The sequence below is a fragment of the Rhinolophus sinicus genome, chromosome 1 (assembly GCF_057876585.1).
Source record: "Rhinolophus sinicus isolate RSI-liver-muscle chromosome 1, RSI-T2T, whole genome shotgun sequence".
NCBI lineage: Eukaryota > Metazoa > Chordata > Mammalia > Chiroptera > Rhinolophidae > Rhinolophus > Rhinolophus sinicus.
Window position 1 is genome coordinate 3284342 of NC_142501.1, and position 20206 is coordinate 3304547.

Consider the following 20206-nt stretch of genomic DNA (forward strand, 5'->3'; position numbering starts at 1 on the left):
CACCACGGCAGGGGTTTACCAAGCAGGCCATTTCTGCACAAAAAGTCCCTCCCGAGGCCAGGCCTCCCTTCTCTCAGGAACAGCCTCAGAGCGGCTGGGGGTCCCCGCCGAGCGGCACTCTGCCCACCTGACATGGGGCAGCTGGCGAGGGGCCAGCAGTAACAACACGCCTGTGACTATGGGCCAGGAGGCAGGATGACAGCAAAAGATGGAGAAGGTTCTGCGTACACATCATTTTAAAGTGTGTTTAGGTTCTTATTCTTACTTTCTAATGATGGGAAGCAGAACTCAGAGGTGGTGCCAACGCGAGAAAGTCACAGGGAGACCTCAAGGAAGCACGACGAGTGATGTCACGGTGACGCCCGCCCTCTGCGTGGGGGGAGTGGTGACCTCCGGGAGTGGGTAGCCCCTGTGGGCAGCCGCCAGGGAGCGGGACCTCAGTCCTACAGCCGCCAGGACCTGACTTCTGCCACCAACCTGAGAAAGCCTGGAACGTGACCTCTCGGAGCCTCCAGCGAGACCCAGCCCTGCCCACACCTAGGTTTCCGCCTGAGACCCTGAGCAGAGAAGCAGCCACGTGGGACCAGCTGTGAGACAATAAATGTTTTACGTCACTAAGTCTGTACAACTTGTTACGTAGCGCAGAAAACTAATAACACTGTACGTGAAAAAAATCAGCTAGTGAAAGTGCATTTAGAGTTTCAGTTAAAGAAGCAAGTTTAAGGAACATGTGTGTCACGTTGCTAAGGCCACTGCGTTTGCCTGCCTTTCTCACTTAACAGACAACCACGGCACAGATGTCCCCCAGGAGAAAGTGTGTGACGTGCTTCCCTCAGGGGCCTGCCAGAGGGACTGAGCTGGGAGGCTGTGGGCCCCTGACACACGCCCCAGGGGGCAGTGCCAAGGGTGGGACCCCTGTGGGGGCAGAGCTAAGGGTGGCAGGCCTCGTGTGCATTCTCCCTGGGGACAGGGCTACCTGGGGGGCACAGGGGGGCCTGCTGGGCTGGAAAGGCTGTGTCTTGCCCTGGGGGTGGTGACATGGGCTGGGGGGGCGCGTCACAACCAGTGGAGCCAGACTCTTTAAAGATGTATGCTTTCCTGCTGAGTTACACCCCGATTTAAAAAATGTGGGCCTTCCGGAAAGTTCCTTCTGGTTCAGCTTCTGGAACTATGATAAGCCCCGTCCCTCGCCTGGCCTGGCCGACTCCAGGACGAGTCCTGTACTCGTGGCCGTGTTTACATCCACTCTCGATGCTTCCCCGTGCTGGGCCCCTAGCACATCTCCCAGATGACAACGGCCTTCCCCTGCACAGAGGGTCTTTCAAACTCCGCCTCTGGCCCAGAAGGGAACCTGTCTCTCGGCATCTAGCAGGCAGGTGGGAATGCTCCACCTTGAGGGCTTCCTGATGCCCAGGCCCCCCAGGGACCAGGGCTGTGTCTACTGCACAGGCGGGTCTGGGTGGCGGGTCCCTGGACTCAGTCTCACTGCGTCCTGGATTAGGGACCAAGCGGAGAGCTGCAGCCAGTGCCATGGTTCTGCTCAGCTCCTCTGCTGGGCGCACTGGAGACGGCCCCCCATCCCCTCACGGTTCAGCCCACCCACGACCTTGGGGAAGCACGAAGCCGCCATCCCTGTGCCGATGCCGCCATGCCATGTGCCCACCCCAGCCAGTCACCTCCAGCTCTGCAGCAGGGCGGGTTCTCAGCCTGCCTGCAGGCCTGTTTGCTTTTAGAGCCACACGCCTCGCCAGCAGCTTTCCAGAGGGATTGTAGACAAGTGTGGGACAGGCCGTGCAGCCTCTGAGCGTGTCCTCTCCCCTCGCCGGGGCTCCCAGGCCAGCACCAATCCCGTGTGGCATCAGAGGACCACAGCCCTGGTCAACGGCAGCTCGCAGCACACTCCTCGTCCCAAGTTCACAGCCGTGCGATCAAGGGGCCCGGAGGGGACTCTTCAAAGGTGGCCTCAGAAATGCTCCGGCGACAACTCGCTGCTCACTGACCCCAGGATCAAACCTCTTTCCCATCTCCTTCCTGTGTCCTCTTTCAGGGGTGCAGCCACTCGGGGTGGGGAGGTCACCTCTGTGCAGCCGGCCTGGGACTCTGAGCTGCCCCCAGGCACTGTCCTCCCACCAACATGTGTCAGCAGGGGCTGCGGTGGCCCCGCCAGGTCGCTGTCAGCCAGAGGCGTCCTGACCCCAGGCGGGGACTCTGTCTGAACCTCCATCCGTCGGCTTACGGCAGCGTCTCCGAGACGTACTTCACACACCACGCAACCCACGCTTTCAAAGGGTCAATTCAGTGCTTTGCAGTCCACTCAGAGCGGTGCAGCCATTGGCAGTCAGTCAGGAGCGTTTCCATCTCCCGAAAAAGAAGCCTCACTCCCATCGCCTCCCCCAGCCCTGGCAACCGCTCTTTATGTTCTGCCTCGGAGGGTAACCCGACATCTCACGTCAGTGGGACCACAGGAAAGCGCCTTGCGTCTGGCTTCTGTCGTCATGCACGACGCTCTCCAGGTCCACGTGTGTGGGAGCGTGTCTACACGTCACTCCTTTCCCTGGCTGGGTGATGTCCCCTCAATGGCTGGACCAGTCGCCCACTCACCAGCAGATGGCCATTGGGCTGAGTGGACACACGCTTTCACTCTGTTGCGGACACGCCTGGGATCCCAGGCCACAGGGCAATGCTAGGCTTAGCTCTGAGCAACTGCCAGGCCGTGTTCCAAGGGGGCTGTGGCATTTATGTCCCATCGCTTGACGTTTATTGCCTGAGCGCTTTCCAGAAATCCACATTCCCACCAGCACCCTCAAGACGGAGTTAAGCGAGACTGAAACAAGCCACAGCTGGGCCGCGATGAGTGACCCCTCGTCCGGTCCCGGCCCAAGTCTTTGGAATCCTCTGCCCCTGGGCTGCAGTCCTGTCATGCGCTGTCCCCGACACAGGCTGGGAATCCGCTCTGGAAGCCCGTTCCCACAACGCCCCCACCTGCGAACTGCCTCTCAGTTTCCGTGAAGGCGTGTGAGACTTTTGGAAGTTCGGGACGCGGAGGTAAGTCAGGGCTGCCCGTCAGACGGGGCCTCTCGGTCACTGGGTGACCGCTCCTCTGGCCGCACACGTGGCTGTTGCACACATGCTCACAACAGTGCCTGGTGTGTACTGAGTGTCGGGCGGGCGTCTCACGGGCACCATGTTCAGACTGACCTTACATACTCGCCCGGCCTTCCTCTCGGCCATCGCCGAGCTTCATGTGTCAGATTTTAGTCTGAAATCCCTGAGGAATTTAATGTGGAACGCAGTGCGATGTAAGGACCCAACTTGCACTGTCACCCACATACGAAGCCAACTTTCCCAACGCCTGCTGTTGGGGACACATCCCTCCCCCCGCTGGGCGTGTAACGCTCACTGCACCTCATTCCATTCTCATCTGACCCGGGTTCATCTCAGGGCCGCGTGGTCTGTTTGTGACTCAGAAGGGGTGGTAAGGCAGACACCATACTCGTTCCTCAGAAATACATCCAAGAACAACAGCATTTTCTCAGGTTCAGCTGTGTCTGCGGGAATCTGCCAAACGTCATCCTGTTGGCTCACAAGGCGGGTCTGCGGGTCACACACTCGGCCAGGCAGCCTCCCCTCTTACTCACTATTATTTCACTTGGTTACTTTAATTAAAACCATTGCACGTTCTAAACCTATCTGCTCCAAAGAGCACAACTTCGCTCTACGGTGTCTCTGTAAAGGCTGCTGCTAACTCAGCCATTGCACCCAAGTGACTCTGTCTGTGACAGCTAATCCCTCCTGGCTGGCAGGGCTGACCCAGCCCGGGGCTGCTGAAGGTGGCTGGAGGGCCAGCTGGCACACGCTTGCAGCCCTGTGGGCCACTGCGCCCCTTCTGCAATACCCAGCTCTGCTATTTCAGCTCACACATCCCTGGACCGTACGTAAGTGAACAAGCAAGGCTGTGTTCCAATAAAACTTTATTGACAAACACAGGTAGGGGGCCGTACTCGGCCAGCAGGCCACGCAGCTAGACCGGAGCTTGTTTGTATCTATGGAGCGTAGAGTTGAGTACTCGCGGAGAACCTTCCATATTCCTAATTGGTCCAATTTAATAAAGCCTTTAAGTAGTTTTCATGGCATTTCAGCTGATTCCCCAGAGTTTTGGAAGTACCTGCTTACCTCGTCTGTGAGTAATAATGACTGTGTTTCCCTACATGAAATGTTTACGATGGCAGACCTGCCACATAACAGCCGGCCTGGGTTCCAGGACGGACGCCGGGCCGGCCTGAGTGCTCTGTGGGCTGCTGGGTTTCAGGGGGACCTCAGGTCCGGGGGGGCCTGCCTCTCCTCCCAGTTAGGGGGAGGTGTGTGTTCTCCATGCTGTTCTTCTGTTGATATATTTCTGAGGAATGAATACGGTGGCTGTTTGCAATGGTTGGAGCATCTACTGAATTAAAACACATTTTTCATTTATCTCCTTGCAGGGTCTGTCGTTCTACTGATTCTGAAATATTAAAACGTACTTTCGTTTCTCACATAAATCTGTGCAGTGGCCACTTTGGGTTCTTGTACAGGACTGCAGGATGCAGTGCGCTGTCATTGTAGGCAGGTACAGGTGATGGGTGTCCTGTTACCTCTGCCACAGGGGAACGCATATTCCGGGGCAGGGATCCCCCAGATGTGTCTGCAACTCCAAAACAACGCCGGATACGGGGCCCCAAGAACACTTCGCTGAGTGACGTCAGAGGCTGGCCTGCTTCTCAGCCTCAGTCTCTGCTGGAGAAGACGACTTGGTTGTGAGCTTGTGACACTTCTGGAAGGTGGGTGTCACTAGTCCCCACAAAGAGCTGGGCAACGTGCCAGGATTTCGGGACAAGCTACCTGCCCAGTAAATGTTTTAAGAACATGCCCGTTAAACCTTCACAGTCTGGAATTTCTACTGGAGAATATTAACATTTTTCTACTTTGTTAGTTATTTTTGTTACTTTCCCCCCAAAAACCATATGGTGGATCAAAATTTCCAGACTCAGTGGCCAGTACACCAGGCAGGCACGTGCTCTTCGGCAGGGACCCCGATAATGCTGACTTTCCCTCCTTCTTTTTAGATTTATTTTATATACATACATATATATGACAGAGGTAAAATGCATTTTTATAGTTTTGCCAGAGATGCAGTGATCCATTCCATGCCTTTCCTCTTAAAATCCATGAATTTCTTTTTCATCTTTAATAGTTTCCTTCTACTCTTTTTTGAGGCTGTCTTTTTCTACGGCTTATTTATTTTCATTCTTTCTGATTTTAAAATAAAGTTATTTAAAGGCATCCTTCGCTGAACTCACACACAGTGTGTCATGCTCATTATATTCTGAAGAGATTTAACAATATCTAAAATACATACGCGTAATCGTCCAGCACTGGCTGGCTCCTCTCCAATTGTGCTATCTCCTTCCATCCTCAAAGCCGTCCCAGGAAGCAGGGAACAGCACTTGGCCCACTTTACAGATATAGAAACTGAGTCACAGAGAGCTACGTGACCTGCTCTACCCAGAGTGGGACCCCCACACACTGACTTCAGACCCTGCACACAGCCCCTGCATGTGCGTTTCATTTCCTCTTCCACCAACAAATTATAAGAAGGAACTAGTGGCTAGGATTGCTATTACTTTTTAGGATCGTCTTAAACATGCTGTATTATGACAGGAAAGGAAGGCTGGCACGTTTCTCCTCTTAGGGAGGTTTCATTCATGACTTGGATCATGGATGTTTCGGCAGAGATTTCATAAATGACAGAAATTGGAAGCAGCCTCTTTGTATGTTACAATGTTCAGTATGTCCCTGCAGATTCAATCTTGCTGAGTCTCTTTTTCAGGAGATCTCCGCCCTGGTTCTTTCTATTGTCGCCACTGGAGGTATTGACTTCACCTCAACACGGCGTGAAGAGTTGTTTAAATTTCTGACTAAAAATTGTGTCCTGGTAATTTTTAATGTTTTAATCCAGTTGCCTTCGTAGATACTATGCTTATCAGCGTGTAAAGGTTTCCGAATGCGACACTTGCATTCATTTGAATTGTAACGTATCAAAGCTTGTCAATCACACGTGCATCTTACACATATCGATGTGACATCATGTTGTTTCAATGTAATGTATTTTACCCACTGATTCCCTTTCCGTTTCAACTGCTCGCCAAATCCTTACTTATGCTTTGCATTCAGTTGCACTGCCGGGTTGTAGAAGAGCTCTTAGAAGGCAACACGTGTGGGGCTGTTTTATAAAGTTATTTGATAGTCTCTGCTTTCTGGTGGAGGTTCGTGACCGCGTTTACATGCACTGTCAGCGCCGGTACTGAGTTTCCGGCATAACCAGGAGGCTCCACCTTGGTTTCCGGCGAGGCTCCTTTCCTGGTTCATTTCTTTATGCACAAAACCCAGGTTGACGGCTTTCCTTCTGCTGCAGTTTAGAAGGAATCATGTATTTTTCCTACCAGTGCTGGCCTGTAGGTTAATCAAGTGTGCTCTTAATAATTAATCCCTGTCTCTAGAGACCTAAGTCCTCATGGTTCTTTCTGCTCCAGGAAGACGCACGCGGTGCCTTTTCCTTATGCGGCAGCAGCCCATCCTCCAGCTTCCGTTAACTTCACCACAGGCTCCTTATCACAACAACAATCTTTCACAATATACAGAGTGTGTTAGGTAACCACGGTGTGGATTTTGTGTTCCATTTTGTAACCACAGTCGCAATGATTTACACCCAGCGGCGTGGGATTGACTGGTAGCAACGGTCCCCAGTGAATCCTAATATCTGACCTTTTCCAACGTCAGCTCCTGATTTTAATGTCTTTGGCTTGAGTTCATCTTTTATCCGCCTTTTCAGGAGAGGTGTGTGGGTGGCATGCTTTCTAAATCCTTGCAATTTTAAAGCTGTCTTGTTTGTTCCCTTTGTGCAAAACAGCTAGAAATAGGACTGGCTTTTAAGTAAAACTATTTTTCAGTCAAATCCCTGGAAGCACCTCCCTCCAGTTTTCTGGCTCCGGGTCTCGCTGAGTTCAGAGGGCAGCACACGTCTGGGCCTCCGGAGGGTCTGTGATTTCTTGCCCCCATGTGTTTCCTGTTTCCTCCACTGTAACCTGGACGATTAAGCAGCTTTCCTTTATCCTTACAGTTCACAGGTGTTGCCAGGGAATGCTCAGGTACAGAGCTGGAGCTTTTGTTTTAAATTGGGGGTTTTCATGCCTCCAGGGAGCTCCTAGCAGTCTGTTTTCACCCTAATCTGATTATTCTTTTGTTCTCGCCACAGAGGTTCCCCTCAGGAGCACCCCAGCTTAGATGCCCATCCTCCTTCCTCGTACCTGCCACACCTTTCTCCTGCAAACTGTCCCTTGGTTGAGGTCGGTCCGTGTCACTGAGCTGATTTTCTGCAGTGACATTTCTTTCACGTGCAGCTTCCAGCACATGTCAGCCCCGTATCACTGTGCTTCCCTGTCATTCGCCCGGCAGCACTGGATGTCTGCCGTCGCTCTGGGCCGTTCCTCCCTTGGTCCCTTGGTCCTGGATCGCAGAAGCCACAGCCTCCGGGACTCTGGTACCAACCAGCAATGTTCTTTCTCCAGAAGCCCCACCTGCCTCCTGCACAGAACTATTTGTAGAGCTAACTCTACCCTTCCAGCTTTGGAAAGACTTCCTTGCCACAGATAGTGATTATATTTTCACAGAATCAGGTATGAGTTCTGGCTTTGATACTTTTTGAAATTATTATTATTTCCTTTTAAACAGGCAGAGGCCAGTCCTGGCCCAGAATGAGCCAACAGGCTCAGCGCGGAGCGCGCCTCCATCCCTCCTTTCAGTTCCTGGGGGTGTGGGAGGCTCTGCCTGCTCCAGGCTGGCCGGAAGGTCTGGGAGTCACCTTCACGTGACACCTACCAGGCTTTCACAAGCAGGGGCGGCTCCCAGTGGGGTCTTCTGTCACCTCTGAGGCCAGTTCCCTGCCTGAGCCGGATGGAAAGCTTCATGCTGGTTGGGGAAGGGAGAACGAGTGAGTACGAGGCCTGGGGGCATCGCCTCGTCCTGCCCAACAGGAGAGACTCCACCCACCGCCTGTTGTGCTTGTCACACTGTTGCACAGCGTGGAGGGGCTGCCTGGGCACACGCCACCGCTGCCTGCTTGCTTCCTGACCACCGCAGCTGCCGCAAGGCCCTCTGTCATGGCTGCGTCTGCGTTCTGGGAGGTCAACGTCACAGGTGGAGCTCAGTGTCCCATATTTGTGACATGCCCAAGGGGCTTTCCGTGACCTCAGCACATGCGTCTCTTTTCTTCAAGCCATGAGGCCATCGCCAGCTGTCCTTCGCTGGGCAGTGGCCATGCAATGCATGTCTGCTTCCATATTAATCCAGAAAGCCATGGCCACCGCTCTCGGCCCCAGAGTTGGCAGAAGGAGCCGGGTTTGTCGTGTTTCCTCCAATGTCCGGGCAGCTGGTCTGCTCGTGGCGTGGCTGGCCACGGTCATGGGGAGGAGGGGCGCTGAGGACTCACACTCAGCTGTCCCGTGTTCATTACTCGCCAACCTGCCCCATGAGAGCCTGGAGCCCGTGGCCCATGACCACACAAGGCCACGTGTGACCGAAAACCAGACAAAATTGAGAGACGCAGCAGTCCAATCGGGCCCGGGATTCCCTGCTCTGCAGCACCAAGGACCAGATGCCCTGGAGGCTGGCTTCCCAGGCGGGGCCGAGCGTGTGGCTTCCTTCTGATGCAGACAGTGGGGATATTCCGGAAGGTGCCACAGGAGAAAAATAACCATCCTTTTACGTACAGACTCCCCTGGCTTTTCAGAAAGAACCTGTGAGGTCAGCCTGGGACTCTCTACAGATGAGAAAACTGGGTCTCAGAGAGAAGACAGTGACTCTGCAAGGTCCCCTACCACGTGTATATTAGACTGTCACCCTGGTGGGCAACGGGAGGACGATCGGGTCCAGGAAGGACAGGGACAAAGACCCCAGCAAGGGCTCGTCACCGCGGGAGGCCCTGCGCCATGCGGACACACACAGAGCCGGTGAGGCTGAGACGTATGTTCTGGTTCGGGGGCAGCTGGCACAACGGGGGCCTGGGGACAGACCGTAGTGATGATAATGCTGGTCGGTCCCACCCAGAACCTACATCACTGGTACAGCTCGGGCTTCACGGGGCATTGACACTTAGCGTGATTTGGATTGAGACACAACCCTCCTAGTTCCTTCTTAAAGGCTGGTCTCTGACAAACGTCTCTGCCGATGCCGCGTCTGGTTCCCGCGGTGACGCACCTAAGCATGCAGACGGGTCGCCTGGTAGAGTCCCCGCCCCACGTGCTGCTGCCTCTGCGGCCGGCGGAGCTGGGCTGAGGACAGGGGTCACATCCGGGCACACTGAGCGGGCAGAGTGGGCAGACACAACCATGGGGACAGGCTCGGAGTGACCAGCACCTGGGGGTAAGGGGCCGGCCGGGGCGTAGAGCGAGCGGACAGCCATGGCCCGTCTGCTCTGGAACACAGAAGGGGGCCGTGTTTGGTGGGAATCGCCGCCTGCCACCGACACCTCTGCGCTGTGCACGGGGCCTTCTTCCTGCTTGCAGGAACAATCTTACTTTTCACAGTGCAGGCGAGAACAAGCTAATGCACCGTTGCCCTTTTGTGAAAAAAGAAACTGCTAAGCACAGTCGTCTGTCAGAGCACAGCACAGAGCAAACCAAGAGCACCCAACCTGGGTGCCAGCACGTCCATCAAGACATTCACCAAACCTGGAACCAGAAGACAGAGTTAATTCAAATGACTCTACCGGGAACTTGGGGTCACCTCCAACTCTGTCTGTCCTTGTCACATGCTCACTGTTCGCAGGTGACAATGCCTGTGCTTACAGGATTGCAGGGGCACGCTCACCATTCCAAGGACACCTTTACGTCCGGCATCCCAGGCAAAGGCTCGGGACAAAGGGAGGTGGCAGGCCAAGGACAGCCCATAGCCGCGTGGCAGGCAGGCTGGCACGGGCAGCGTGGTGGTGGCAGCATGTCTGCTGGCCCTACAACGTCTGTCCCACTCAGGAGCTTTGAATATTCCTTTGGGGGCACATCCTGTGTCCTGGGCGGGGCCCAGCCTTCCCTTGGCATAGCTGATTTGGGACCAACAGGCAGGCTTGTGGGACATGGGAAACTGGCCGGCATCCCTTACACAAGTGTTTTCTCCCATTTCTTTAACAAACACTTCGGACCTCACATTCTCAGCAATGTGCCTGAGCCTGGGGCCATCCTTGTAGGCCCACCGGGCACCCAAAACAGTCCCTCGAGGCCCCGAGATCTGGAGGCCACATGGGCTTTGTCCTGCACCCAGAGCATCCAATGTGGAGACCACCAGGGGTGGGGGCGGGGCAGGTGCGTCCTCTGCGCAGGCCGCCCACGGGTCACCTCTGCGGCATCAGGGCCACCCCCATTGTGGTGGCTTCTTGTCCGATCACCGGGCCCCTCCCCAGGCACAGTTACTCCATTTCAGCCACTCCCCGTTTATGTATTTAAAACATTCCCAGAACAACGGCTTTAGGGAAAATTCAGACAGCACAGTTGCCGTAAGTTACCACCGCCTACAATGTCTCCGATTACGGAGCCAAAAGTGCCGGCAGAAATAACGCAGGCTGGCCAAGCCCATTTTTTTGTGTTTGTTTCTGGGCTCGTTTCTGCCAAGAAAATGAAGAATGTCACCGCTCACGATACTAGCTGATGCCGCGCCAGCCAGATGCGTTTCTGTTTACACACAAAATCTATTAAAATGTCCGGCTATTATTGTGGTGATGAATAGCAGTGATTCAAAGAACACAGAATGGATTACAGCCGGATCAGAGTAACGATCGGTGCTGCTCCCGGAGCAGGACAAGGAACCAGACGCTGCAGCCGCGCCCCCTCGGGGTGAAGCCCCCCGTCCGCTCCGGCCCGTCCGCACCTCCGTCCTGGGACTTGTCCTTGGGAGGACGTCGCACTCAGAGGCCCCAGGTTGCCCTGTGGTGCCACTCGGAGAACAGACCACAGGCTCTATTGTGGCTCGGGGTCCACCGCCGTCTGAGCTCCGTTTGCCGGTGAGAAGGAAGGCGGTTCTTCCGTTTCCTGCTTCTTTCCGGCTGCTTTCCTCTCGGCGGCCGCCCTCCCGTGCCTCATCCTGAGCCCTACCGCCCTCGTCCTCGGGCCCACGCAGACATGGTGTTGGGGCTCCAGCAGGACCCGCCATAAACACCCTCCGATCAAGTGCTGGGGGGAGGACGGCAGCCTCGGGGCCGCACCACAGACACAGCACAAAGCCCGACACCCCCACCAGGAGGGACAGGTGTGTCAAGGACTTTTCCTGGGAAGGAGCAACCCCACATGCGGCCACCGGCTGAGCGTTTCTGCTCGTTGGAGGGCTCTGCACATGACAGGAAGCTTCCGTGTCCTCCCAGGGAATGTCTGGAACCCTCCTAGCCATGGTTCCACCTGGCACTGGCCGCAGACGGTCCTCATGGGCTTGGCTACTTGCCCCCACATGCAGGACTCAAAGAGAAAACCCCCAGGTGAAAACCCCGTGTGTCCATTCCAGGCACATCCGTTCTGCCCACTGTGACGCTCAGAGGTAAAACCACGTCCTGCGAATGGCGGCACGTTGGCTAATTCCCTCCGCGGGACCCACTGCATCTAACGCAGGAGCCTCTTACACGGCCCAGATGGCACGTGGGGTTATCGTGTCCCCCCCTGAGGTACGATGACAAACTCCCTTGAGGCCCAGCCTTCTCTACACCATCTCTGTCCTTCTGCTCCGCTGACCTGCCCAGTGTGGACCGAGGAGGACAGCACAGTCCTGGCTGGAGACATGAGCCCCTGAGCCCGTTTCCTGAAGGCCCAGCTGGGGTCTCCTCTCCTGCACCCCAGCTCCCAGGGCAGGGGGCCAGGTGTGACACGGCCCGATGTGCCCATAGGGTAAACAGATCAACACAGAACCCAAATTCCCTGTCTGCTATCGTCTGTTCCAGGTACTTTTCCAGGAGGCACTGTGCCATCTGGACTGGGGGCCGGGCTCAGAGGACGCTCAGGGTGCACGCAGGGTGTGTTCCTCTGAAACAGGAGAGGCGGGAGCAGAGGCAGCCTGTGGCTGGGCATAGGAGGAAGCCTTGTCTGCCCTGGGGGCTCACCAGCCCTGCCCTCCCCCTGCAGCGAGGGGAAACCAGGCCGACAGGAGCTGGGCTGGGAGGGGGGGCAGGGTACATGAGAAGCCCCCAGAGGCCAGGCAAGCTCAGAAGGCCCTCAGCAAACTGGGGGCTCTGCCTGGGGCCCAGGACCGCTAGCTGGCAGGACGATGGCAACCCCAGCAGACCCTTAGACACGGCCGCCTCCCTGCTCCCCAAGGCGATGAGCAAAGGCCGGTCGGAAGGCGCCGGACTGTGGCCTCTGGTTAATAAAGCCCCACGCTGCCTCATTTGGGCTCAGAATCATTTTTCTTTATTGGTTTTCAGAGTGAGAAGTGGAACACAGCTGAGACTCAGTGCTGTAATAAAAGCTTCTAACTGCTGGGACGGCTCGTTCCGGAGAAGAGATGAACCTCACGTGCCCAATCGCCTGGGGAGGCCCAGCCCTCCCGGCGGGGGTCCGGATAATCCCGCCTCTGCGGCTCCTTCCCGCTGGGGACAAGCCCACTGTGCCCTGTGCCCAGTGCCTGGGGCTGGGCTGGGCTGGCCTGAGCGGGGAGAAGACGAGGCTCAGAATAGCAGGAGTGATGGATGGATGGGCAGGTGGTGGAGGGGAGAGAAGGCCTCCCGCTGGGACAAGAGTGAGGCCAGGAGGCGTGTCATGGAGGAAGTGACAACCTGGTGACAACCTGGTGACAACATTCCCCAAAGCCCAGAGGCTCGGGAAGGAGGATCCCCTGGCAGGCTGAGCATGAGGGGCACCATGTTCCCAGCCACAGGCAAAGGGAGGAATCACACGACCGACAGAAAACCTGGACCTGTGACCGCAGGTGCCGCAGAGGCACCAATGCAACTGGGGGCCCAAAAGGCTACAGGGATCCTGGGAACCCATGGGCCCGGGAGGAGCCCCGACAGACCAGGGCACTGGCTGCAGGAAGAGGGGAGCCCGGTGCCTGAGCTTGGCTTTGCTCTGGGAGGGAGAGAACCGAGGCTGGGGGGCCGGGGAGGGGGCACCCACGGTGCCAAGTGGGGCTACACAGGTTGGCTGCCAATGGCCCCTCGTTGCTCACCGAGGCCAGCCATCCAGGGGCACATTTCACCTGCCAGGTCAGCTCTGGGCTTCCCGCCAGGACCTCAGCCACCATCCTCCCCGCTTGGGGACCTTTAAGTTGCTCTGCCACACTGCGTCCCTTTGTTTCCAAGAAGGGCCCCCTGTCCCCACTGACCTCTGATGGCCACTGCAGTGGGGTTCAGTGCCGACCGTGTGCAGGCGGGAGGTGGTCACGGCGCCTCCAGCAGAATCAGGCTGAAACCACGAGTGTACCCTCACGTCTCACTGCCCTCCCCTCCCCCGAGCCACACCGTCTGTCACCGAGTCTCCTCAAGTGCTCTGCTCACCATCCTGAACCCCGTGCCTGCCGGGACCAGTGTCTTATCAGCAACCTGATGGGCTGACCTAAACTCCACAGCCCAAACCGGCCGCAAAAGGTCAAAGCTCACCCTCTCTCCCTAAGTTGCTCTGTGGCCCCCGGGCCCCTGCCTCAGTCATCCTGGGTGACACTTAGCTTCCCGAATGCCTCTGGAGTCGGTCTCTCAGGAGCTGGCACTAGGACAGGTCCTATGTGGACCCCTCTTGGCTGTCCTTTGGCTGACTCAGCTTAGCCGTCACCTCCCTGGGAAGCTGTGCCCAATGACCCAGGCAGGGCCCAGGAGGCAGGGCTTCGGTCCTTCATCCTGTGCATCACCTCCGCAGTGGCAGCCACACTCCCATCAGACAACAGGGGCTTAATAATCTGTGTGGAGCAAACCACGCAGTGGATATGTGGGGTCAGGCCCGAGCTCCCGGAAATCCCTGTGTCGTATCCTGGAAGCGCCTCAGGTATTTCTCTCCCTGATGTCCTAGGTGTCTGGGATTTACCCAGCAGCTCTTCCAGGAGCTTCCAGCAGGGGGCCTCCCCATGGCCCCGTTCCCCTGGAGAAGCCCCTCTGTGCAGACCTGCCCTAGGTCTCCATCAGGACACCCCTCATTGTCCTGGAGCATTTCATCCATGGCTCCCTGACGATGGCAGAGGGAAGAGCAGGGCCACTGGTCCCAGAGCCTGTCCTCCCGTCACTCGGGTGTGTGACGCCTCCTGTGACGCAGCCTGGACTCTGGGAGACAGGGCTCGGTGGCTTCCAGGCCCAGAAGCCAGAGGCACTGTGATGTCGGAGTCCTTGCTTGTACCTATTTTCCCTGAGATTCTAGAATGTTTTCACGTCCAGGCTCTGTCTCAGGAGTCTTTAGTCACTTGTTTCCGGCCCATGGTGATTGCACTCACATGGGAAATCCACGTCTGCGAGTCCTGGGTGTTCTTCTAGAAAACACTGCTTTGATAATGTCTTTGTTTTTCTCTATTTTTGGATTTTGTATTCTCCAGACCTCCCAAACTGATCTCCTAATCTATTTGTCTCCCTTTCCTATTTCCTACTTCTTTAAAAACATTCTACTTTCTGGCTTTCTGAGCGGTTGCCTCAATTCTATGTCCCACACATTCTACTGGATTTTTAACAAATCCTGTTACACACACACACACTCCTGTAAGTATATAACAGGCATGGAAATATGTGTGTGTGCGCATACATACACTTCCCCAAACCGCCATAACTTCTCATTGCAGTCAGCTACTGCCGTGTAACAAACAGGCCCCAGCTCAGTGTGTTGGCGCAACCGTGATACGTTACCTGTCACTTTGCTGTGCTGCTCTGTCAGATGCCTTTTCTTCTGCGGCATCAGTATCCCTGTTTCCTCTGAATTCCTGGCCCCTTTCCTGCACGTTGTTCCTGTTTTGTCCTCTCTTCAGTGGCCCTGTGCTGTCCCCCAAGGTGAGGAGAGAGGCACTGAAGCACCAACAGGTAGGTGGTGGCTTCACAGAACAGCCTCTGGCACCAACTCACAACACCCCAGTTTCTGTTTCGGGCTTTGTAAGTCGGTGGGTGGGATAGGATCTCCCAGAATTCACGTCCACCTGGAACCTCGGAAAGCGATCTTGTTTGGAAACAGGGTCTCTTAAGATGTAATTAGTGAAGAACCTTACGATGAAATCATCCTTGATTTAGGGGGTGCCTTAAGTCCAATGTCTGATGCTTCTATGAAGAACAGGACGGGGTCTGGCACCCGGGGGGACAGACATGTGATGGCCGACTGCACAGCTGGGCCCAGTGAGGACTGCAGGCAGACATGAGGCAGGAGGACGCTCCCTACAGCCTCGGGAGTGTGCATGGCCGAGTCCACACCTTCCTCTTGGACTTCTGGCCCCAGACGGGGAGGGAATGAACCCCTGCAGCTGTGCAATACCCAGCATGTGGCCACCTGCTTTGGCAGCCACAGGAAACTACACTGTAGGTTTCTCCAGAAAGAAACCCCTGTCCTGACTGAGCCCTCAGGGCGCTGAGCGGGGTCTCATGACTCAGGACCTGGGTTTTCCCTGGATCTCCCGGTTTTCAGGAAACTCCTCCACAGGCGGTGTCCTGGGCCACTCAGCTTTGGCTCCTCTCCGGCCTGAGCCTCTAGTGAGTGGGGACAGGGAGGGGACTCAGGTGTGTCCCACAGCCTTTTCACTGGCCCCACTGTTTCCGCCTCGCCTGCAGTCCACACTCGGGGTGCCTGCACCCGCCTCCTGAGCACCGGGGTCAGAGGGCAGCATCAGCGGCTCCCTAGGGTCCCAGCGCTGCCCGGTCTGCCAAGAGCACCCGCTTCCAGCATTCAGGACCGCGATGCTGCTGCCTGCTCTCCTGCTTACAGCACATGGATTGTGCCATGTCCCCTCCTCACTCCCGGCACCTCTCAGGAGTTTCCAGATGGCAGAAGTGGGCAGCACGGGTGTTTCATTGCTTTTAACTGGGGGCCTGGAGCAAGCAATGGCCCCTGGGAATGTGAGTGCCAGTGAGTGGGAGGCATCCCTGAGCCCTGGCCCGTCTTCCTCACGATCTCTCAGCGGGGCCACATCTGACACACACTAGGCCCTCGGGTGGCATATTTTGAATCCCAGGATGTCGAGACTCCTGGTTGCAGCGTGTTTTCTGCTGACCTCCCGGGCCAGTTAGCTCCGGACAGCAGGAGGCCCTTCCAAGTCAGCAGCCGGTTTAGGCCAAGGTGGGGGAAGGACAGGTGCTGGCCGGGCCGCTGAGAGGCAAGCAGACCTGGGAACGCCTCCTGTGTCTAACGGAGGCCCTAGGCCCCCTCCACCCCCGCCGCGCTGCCCGCCAGGTCCCTGGGGCCCAGCGGAACTTGGACACCGGTGCTGATGTGATCACAGGCAGCGGCTGTTTCGCTTCGGCTCGGAGTCTGTGCTCTGCTGTAGGGAGTCTGTGAAATCCAGCTCTTGAACAGAGTGCCACCGACTCCCCAGGGACACCCCTCGCCCACAACCGGGTCTGCCAGCAGCAAGGAACTCACAGCTAATTGGAAAAGCTGAGCTCAAACCAGCTGGCTGAGTCCGGTTTAGGACACAGCATGGCAGCTCACTGTTGGGCACCCTGCAACCCACAAATATGACACAACACGGCAGAGTGTGCCCTGATTAGAATGTTCTGGAATGCCAGCAGCGAGCACGCACAGCCGCTGACATCTGTGAGGGAGGTGGTGAGTCTGCAGGGGGACGTTCTGCTCACCGTGCAGCCCCGGTTCCCCGCTTTAGGCCCCAGCTGCTCTCTCGCCTCCCAGTCAGTGAGCCCTGCTGCAAGGGGCGAATCCCTGGCCGGGCGACGGACGGCTGAGTCTCAGCTCCCAGCCTGTCTCCACGAGCAGGAGAGCCTGCCGTGCCCACCCTGGCCTCACTGCCTGATGCAGAGCAGAGACACAGTGAGGGGACACGGCCTGCAAAACCAAGAGGGACGCCAGGGTCTCCCAAGACACCTGGCCGGGGTCCATGTCACACTGCCACCTCCCTGCGTCTCACGCTGTGACCATGTGCATGTGTCTCACTGAACGGCATCCAGCCTTTGACACAGGATGTGCTCTAATATTTTTATTCTGTTTCTTCTTCCTTCTTTTCAAAGCTGGTCACGAACCACTAAATTAATTTCACGACCCACTAATGGGGTGACAACCTGCACTCGGGAAAGCGTGGTCTGGGAAGCGCAGACGTCAGCGTGTGTCCGGGGCTGCACTCAGCTCATCAATTTATCACAGGTGTCTCTGGGGGCCTGGGTGCGGGAGTGGGGGTCGTGGGACCCTGCCCTGGAGAGGCTCACAGTTCAGTGGGGATAGAGAAGGGGGTGGCCACGGCCCCCACGGAGAAGGGTGATGCGGGAGGGGGTGACTGCCGCTAACAGACGTGGCTGTGGCTGAGGAAATGCTGGGCTGAGAAGGAATTAACAGCCATGTGGCCAAGTAATCAGGAGGTCTCTTAAAGCCCATCTCACAGAAAACCAATTTGCGGTAAGATGAGAAGCCCCACCGCGCTAATCCACCAGCGATGAGAGCCGAGATGCAATCGCGGAAGTGGGGTTGCACGTTCCAACTCTACGGTGTTTGGGTCAAGAGCTCCGCGAAGCTTTTAAGAAAGCTTTGAAAATAGGTCGCCGCAGGCCAGGGATTCTGTTAGAGCCACAGGCCCGTCTGCAGGTACTTGGGAAGGCACCAAGCACACCAAGTCCCCGAGCGTCACCGCAGGGCAGCTCGGAGGGACCCACACCCAGCGTGTAGGTCAGAGGTCGCCCAGCAACGCTGCGTTCACTTGTCCAAGAGCGAGCAGTGTCCCCTTCGGGGAGTGCAGGGCCCTGAGAGCGAGCCCCTCTGCTGGCTGCCCAGGTGTGGCAGCTGTGCCTCCTGCACCTGGACCAGCAGGTCCACCTGTCTGCGCACCCCCAGCGAGGCTGATCTACTCGTAAGACCAAGAGAAGCTGAGCGTGGAGCGGAACAGCCAGCTGCTGAGGGGCGGACCCGGCAGACTGAAAGCCCAGCTCCTGGGCGCACTGACCACCGGCCACCAGCGGCCTCTCAGCCACCCCCAGCTGCCGTTTTCACAGCTCTAAAGCGAGATGAGGGTGCTGAGCTCCCAGGCCCGTGAGCCTCAGCAGGGTCTGGGAGCAAGTGAAGGAACTGAGGGGCGTGCATGCAGAGAGGGGGCTGGGCCTGCTGACGGGGCTATGGGACGGGGTGCGTGGCGCCTGGTCCTTTGCACGCAGCTGTCCCCCAGGGCCTCCGAGGGTGGGGGCACAGGGTGCTGGGAAGGGCTCGAGGGTCTGATGAGACAGGAAGCGCGACTCACCGTGACAACGGCTGGTGTCTCCCTGTTCCCAGAGCCACACTGAAGCCCGCAGGGCAGGCCTGACCCCAAGGCCACACCCCCAGGCCCACTGCAGTGGCCAGGCCGTCTGCAGCTTCTCTCTCTAAGTCTCACTCCTCCAGGTGCTCACTCAAAGGGGTCTCCTGCCCTGGGCCCCACTAGGTACCCCACACTGACTGCTGCGTCCCACGGGTCTGGGGACGGTGGCCCCAGAAGTCCAGCAGCACAGACGGGAGCCCCAACGGATGCGCTCCAGGAGGCCTGGGCACACCTTAGAGCGCGAGGCAGGAGACGAGCCGCAGGTCCCAGCACACCTCGCAGGTGTGAGGACAGAATCACCAGCCCCGTGTGGAACATGCACAGACAAGCTTGGCTGGCAGCTCAGACAGGCGCTCAGGGCATAGCTGGCACAGCTCAGTGTGGGTGGCTGGCCCAGCCCGGCTCCCACACCTGTCAGATACCATGCTCTGGCCGGAGCGCCCAGGCCCGGCCACCCTCAGGCCAAGCTGCCCGAATTTCCACAAACACGAGAGGCCTCCGGGAAATGAAAATCCGAGGGACAGGCTGGGGAGCCCCTGCAGCCAATGTCACAACTTCACAGCTCTGTCCTCCGCATGTGCCCCAGCAGCCTGAGTCCTGCTCACCCCGGTGTGCCTGACACCTGGGGCTCTCCTTGTGGCGGCCACACCACACTGGCCTCCTGACCCCATTGCTAGGACGACCCATGAATCCTCACACGGAGGCTGCCGGGCACGAAGAGGGCGGACGTTGCTGGGGGGCCACTCGAGGGCCGCGGCCCCCAGATCCCCAGGCCCCACCCCCGTCCAATTTCTCATGTGGCATTGAGGCGGGAAGCACGGCCAGGAAACCAGGAACCTTTCGGGGTCTCTGCTATAAATGGCCACCTCGCAGTACGTGAGGCAGGAGCAGATGCCCAGATGAGGGCCACCGGCCCCCCCTGCCTTTTGCCTCAGGGGAGACATCTGAGGCCAGTCTGCGGGGTTCTAGTGTTTCCCCAGAAACAAGACAACTTCCATCCACCACCAATCTCCTATGCGTGGGCACTGGTGTAGCTTCTGGGCTGACAAGCCTGGGGCGATTCTGTCCAGCTGCTGGGCACCCATCACACTCAGTGACCATCTGATGGGCCAAGGACAGCTGGGGACAGACTGACCTAGCCCCGGGGAGGGGGGGGGCTTAGGCGGTGGCGAGGGCTGGCGGCCTGCTTCCTCTGACCCTGTCACTGCTGGTGTGAGGGCCACCTCCCCGGCGTGCTCCCCCTCCCAGGCCCCCCCTCCCCACGGCCGAGGCGGCCGCGTACGCACCGTGGTCGTCTTGATCCGCCCGCCGGGCTGTGTGCACGTCCAGCCTGACCGGTTGATTAACAAGTCGCAGCCTTCGCCCTCCAGACAAGGAAGCATGTCACACCACTGCTTCGTTCGGATAATCCGCGCTGCGGGAGAGAAGACAGCCAGTCAGTGCCCACTCGCCCGGGACATGGGAGGTGCCCAGTGCAGCAGGGCCAGCAGTGGGTGTTGGCGTGGGACATCCGGGGGGAAGCCTGGGACCCAACAGCAGTGCTTGTCCCAGGAGCCAAGAGCAGCAACTCGGCTGCCCCAGGCGCAGGCACGGACGGAATGAGGCTCTGAAGGTGGCAGGCCCAGCTCAGCAAGGCCACCACAGAGACCTGTGTCACCCTGAACAGGACGCACAGGGCAGGGCCATCCAGCGAGGCAGCCTCAGAACTCAGGTCCTGATGCCCGCATGGTGCTGGCTG

General features: G+C 57.6%; 1 protein-coding gene across 4 annotated transcripts in view; it reads right to left on the reverse strand.

Annotated features, from left to right (window-relative positions):
* The window catches only part of TAFA5 (TAFA chemokine like family member 5), a 171375-nt gene that overhangs the window by 9816 nt on the left and 141353 nt on the right, over positions 1–20206 (reverse strand). For all 4 annotated transcript variants that reach the window (XM_074326601.2, XM_074326599.2, XM_088795781.1 and 1 more), the window contains exon 3: positions 19755–19882. In XM_074326601.2, the coding sequence (XP_074182702.1) occupies positions 19755–19882 (128 nt within the window). The remainder of the gene's footprint in view (positions 1–19754; positions 19883–20206) is intronic.